This window comes from Hemibagrus wyckioides, linkage group LG29 (genome assembly GCF_019097595.1).
Source record: "Hemibagrus wyckioides isolate EC202008001 linkage group LG29, SWU_Hwy_1.0, whole genome shotgun sequence".
NCBI classification, from domain to species: domain Eukaryota; kingdom Metazoa; phylum Chordata; class Actinopteri; order Siluriformes; family Bagridae; genus Hemibagrus; species Hemibagrus wyckioides.
In genome coordinates this window covers 7,174,837-7,179,836 of record NC_080738.1, presented here as the reverse complement: position 1 = coordinate 7,179,836, position 5,000 = coordinate 7,174,837, and the positions used below count along the sequence as shown (strand labels likewise).

The following is a 5,000-nucleotide window of genomic DNA, read 5'->3' as shown; positions in this document are numbered from 1 at the left end:
AGAGCGCGGTGAAGCACAGGCCCAAGCCGTCTCAGCTGACGTATTGCTATTCCCGAGCTCAGGAACTTAGCATCCTCTTTAATAGACTCTCCGGAATGTGCGTAATGCAGGGTCAGAGTTGAACTCCTGGACTTCTGGGACAGCTGCCTCTCTCATTTAAAGGCCAGAGGCTCACGTGCGTGACGCTGTAACGCTCACAATGTTATGCTGACATCGCGACCTTTAACCCGCCATTGTTTTGATGGGTTATTCTCGAAGGCTAGCCCTCACGCACCGTGACCATTTTAAAACCGTCTCCAAAGCCCCGTCACATCAAAGCTGTAGATGACCGCACTGCAATTTTTCGAAAGTAACCATGCCTGCCTCAACTCGCTTGGAGTTTTATTTGAATATTTGTCGTATTCACATAGCTACATGTAGCTACACATACTAACCACACCCACCGACTCTCGCAGTCCGATCCTGTTCACTTGCCCATTAAGCAGAACTCAGGGTTCTCGAAAGAGGAAATGACCCTTGTGCAAAAGTGTGTCCGCAGCACTTATGAAACTTCTTACATTTTCTGATTTAGTCAGCGGTGGCAGGAGGGTTTAATCCAAAGTGATGAAAAGAAGTTCATGCGGATCTGGAACTGGATTTTGAATGAAGACCGGGTTTCGTAAAGGAAAGGGCAGCATCAGCCAATCAGATTACACCAAGCATTTCTGACCGTCTGACCTCGCAAGTACCATCAGGGTTTAAAATCAAAGTGGCTTTCTCCAGCTTTGACATTCTCTATCTATCTATCTATCTATCTATCTATCTATCTATCTATCTATCTATCTATCTATCTATCTATCTGCCTCTCTCTCTATCTGCCTCTGTCTCTATCTCTTACTGTCTGTCATTTTTCTCTCTCTCTCTGTTTCTCTTTCTCTGTGTATCTGTCTCTGTCTGTCTCTGTCTTTCTCCCTGTCTCTATCTTTCTGTCTCTCTCTATCTATCTATCTATCTATCTATCTATCTATCTATCTATCTATCTATCTATCTATCTATCTACCTGTCTATCTGCCTCTCTCTCTCTCTCTATCTGCCTCTGTCTCTATCTCTTACTGTCTCCTCAACATTCGAACTCATTTTTGGCGAAATGCCGTCATGTAAGAAAAATAAAACACTTCTCGTTATCGGAAAGTTTTCTATATTTCTTTTTATTTAACTTTGCAAGAACTGGCCACCCGGAGTGCTTGGACCCGGCAGATCAGCACTCGTGGCTATGTTCAATAGATGTGATATTTTTTTTGGCAGTTTTTATATTGTCCTGAACATCCAGACATCTGATGGTCCCTGTAGTTCAATACTGATCTGAGGTTACCGTCCAAGTCGACTTCCACATGTTCTCCAGGTGTTTCTCCTCACTCCATCCTAAACGTGGCAGCAGAAACATAAGTCTTTCTATTACGACAAGTCCGACAAGATGGACGCGAACCTTCCGTCTGAAAGGAGTGGACTTTCAATTTCAACTGTTTTCCTAATGACAACTCGGAAACTCAAACAAACTTCAGAGGAACATTGTGGCGTTGCTTGTGTGTGACATGACTCAAACTCACCGTCTGTGTGTGTGTGTGTGTGTGTGTGTGTGTGAGAGGGAACCGTACCCAATCTGAGGTTATGTTCACACCCAGTGTCTCCGGGTTCATGGAGCTGCCCTAATGTTAAACACATTCAGTGCTTCAGTTTGAGTTTGTTACACTGCCTTTAGAGTTTGTTGCTGTCCTTTTGACTGTTTTTTTTATTTTTTTTATTTATTCAGCACTGTATGAATGACCAGATGTTGTGTCATGTTTAGCAAGGTGTGTGTGTGTGACTTCCCTTGAGATGTGCACTCTGTACTTGTAGAGAAAGCTGAGTATGTACACACACACAATCTGTGTGTTCCTAGGCTTGGTGCGATCATCAGTGACTCAGCATAGCGCTCACACACACACACACACACACACACACACACGCACACTATCTCTCTTCTGACCACCCGAGTGTTTGAGTATCGATCCGGCTGCCATGCTCGTCCATCGCGCATAACTGACATGTTTTCACTTATGCGGTATTTATCCTACACAGCCTCTGCTTGTCATAATGTTTACCCTTCCTCGACTCTTTCTCAATCCTCACTCCGTCTTCAGCCTCAGCCTGTATTACATCACTATCCGTGTCACCCCGTGCACACATCCAGCGGTGAGAATTATTAAACACTGGCTCGGGAACAGAGAGCCTCCATGCCGACCCATAAGCCTCGGATCATCAGACGTCCGTCTTGGTGTAAACTCTACTCCGGAGCGTCTCTGGACGGAATCCGTGAATACACTCCTTTTTTGGTACATGCTCCGAAATGTGTCTCACAAAGAAAACTAAACAGCGGAGCGATTTATCAGTGCGCCTCCTTCCTCTGTTTCATGCAGTAACCACAAACATCTGATTACCGAAGACAATAGCTGTGTCTCCGATGACCTACTTTACACTACGCACTATATTATACTTCACTGTCTCAAAAAGAATAATAACCTTCTCCAGGAATCTATGAATTTTCTTTCTAATCCAGAATCAGCTCCTGGTAGCCCCGCCCTCTTTTTTTTTTTTTTAGGGCACTTCCTCTGGTTGGAATTTTCATTGTGAACACACACGCTCCTCACACCGTTTACACGACACAATGGAACAGTGCAGAAGTAAATACACACCTCAGGCTTGACTGTGTGTGTGAAGACTTCCTGTTCCTTTAGAGAAGGTTTCCTGTCCTGTCCTTCAACTTAAATGCTTCCTACCCTGTTTTATACCCCAGCTATGTTCAGACGGTGAAATCAAGCATCTTCATGCTTTTTTTTTTTTAATTAATTGTGGATCTGCTACGTGATTGGCTGATTAGATAAACTTCAGGTCATATATTTTTTTTCTCTCTCTCCTCCTCAATAAGTGGTGATTTATTTGAGATGGACAATTAGCTGCCCTGGATCCCTCAGCCTTACAGACTCCTACCTCTGACGGAGACTTCCCAAAGGAATGTAGGAATTCTGCGACGGGGGTGGGTGGGGGCATGCGGGGTGACCGAAAAAGGGCGGAAATGCCATGTTCTGAGAATAAACAACCCTCTAACGCACAAATCCACCAATCCCTAGGTTTCGTGCCCGGGCCTCTGAGCTGTTGCTATTGGCGCATTTTTGAAAAAATCATGCAGCCATCATGGTTTGTAATGACGTGTGTGTGTGTGTGTGTGTGTGTGTGTGTGGGGTGGAAAAATTTTCTTTGGCTGTGCTCAAATAGCAGTGGAAATAATATAGCATTATAATTATAATACGAATTTATTCTAGAAATTTATGCAGAAAAAATTTGCCATTCAGTAAAACTTTTCAAATAAAGACTGTACCTGTATGAATATATTCATTTAAATATATATTAAAAATATATATAAAAATGTATTTTCCATTAGGAGGATTGAGATTTTTTTCAGGTGTGTGGAATAAATTTTTTTTTTTTTTTTGGTCACAGGAATTTCCCCCTTTAAGGGAACCAGCTTATGGGATCTCCAGAATGGCATGATTTTCCATTCCACTATTTAGTTTCCATTTCGCCCAGGTTCTGCTGACTGCAGCCGCTGCGAATGCTCGACGCTTAGCTCCAAATTTCCCATGGTTAAAGGCTTAAGAAGAGAAAGGCGCGACTTCTCAATTTCACGCGGCAGGAAGCGGGCCGATTATGGGGTTTGGGTGGTGGGGGTAATGGGGGGGGAGAATGACAAACGGGTATTGTGGAATCTGCAAACATGCCGTTCTTGTTAAACATTGATCCGAAGTGTGTTGCGTCATGGGATGGGCGTGAATGTGTGTGTGTGTGTGTGTGTGTGTGTGCATGCATATGTGGTTGCATGAAGTGTGGAAAAGGAAGAGAGGAGACATGCTGTCTGCACCGGAGTGCCCATTGTCCAGGTTGTTACTGCCTCCTGCTGGTTGCCAAGGGCAACTGCAAGGCGTTTCAGTCCATTTTCCATCTGCGTAGGTGCAGCTGCATGTTTTTTTTGTTTGTTTTTTTCCATGCATTAACATGACTGCTTTTTTTGTTGTTGTTGTTGTTTCAGGATCTTCAGATCGTCTACTCGTACCTGCATGGGATGGAAGCGCTGTCCAACCTGAGAGAACACCAGCTCAGGTACAGTAGACACTCCTCCTTATGCTGTGTATTCGGTGATCTGGGTAGTGCACTAGATCTGCAGTGAGCGTGTGGAGTGAACAGTGAGATATTTGGGATGATTTTTTTTTTTCCTGTCTTTCAGGTTGATGTGTGAAACAGTTCGCTACGAGCATCATGAAGCCAACGAGGTTTTATACTAGTGAGTACAGCCTTAATGTTTATCAGAGTTTACACATGACACCTTAACAAGCCCTTTATTTTCGTCACACACGAACAGTGATTGTGTGGTGACAATAATCCAAAATTATGTATTGTTTATAATGTTTATTAAAATTAAAGATAAAATTTTTGCTATTTTAATTATTTAAAAAAAAAAAAAAAATTCCCAAAGTCTTTTCCCTGGATTGCACTGATTATATTCTTTCTTTTTTGTCATTGTTGTGACCGAAAGTGCTTGCCTTTTTTTTTTTTCTTTTCTTTTCTTTTTTTTTTTTTTTAATTATATAGTTTATTTATTTAAATTGCAACTTGTGTCTCTTGTTGCAGATTTTTTGTTTGTTTGTTTGGGGGTTTTTTGGTTTGTTTTTGTTTTTCTTCTTCCCCTTCCCTAAAGTCTTTCCTGGATTTTACTGATTTTTTTTTTTTTTGGTGATTGTTGTGACCAAAAATGCTTGCCTTTTATTTATTTATTTTTTTCATCATTTATTTATTTACTTACTTACTTACTTACTTACCTTGCAACTTGAGTCTTTTGTAGCAGAGTTTTTTTTCCCTGGATTTTACTGTTTTTTTTTGTGATTTCTTTCTTTCTTTCTTTCTTTCTTTCTTTCTTTCTTTCTTTCTTT

General features: G+C 41.7%; 1 protein-coding gene across 4 annotated transcripts in view; it reads left to right on the top strand.

Annotated features, from left to right (window-relative positions):
- Positions 1 to 5,000, top strand: part of rapgef2a (Rap guanine nucleotide exchange factor 2a) — a 32,836-nt gene that overhangs the window by 11,224 nt on the left and 16,612 nt on the right. For all 4 annotated transcript variants that reach the window (XM_058384364.1, XM_058384362.1, XM_058384365.1 and 1 more), the window contains exons 2-3: positions 4,103 to 4,173; positions 4,298 to 4,354. In XM_058384364.1, coding sequence (XP_058240347.1) covers positions 4,103 to 4,173; positions 4,298 to 4,354 — 128 coding nt within the window. The remainder of the gene's footprint in view (positions 1 to 4,102; positions 4,174 to 4,297; positions 4,355 to 5,000) is intronic.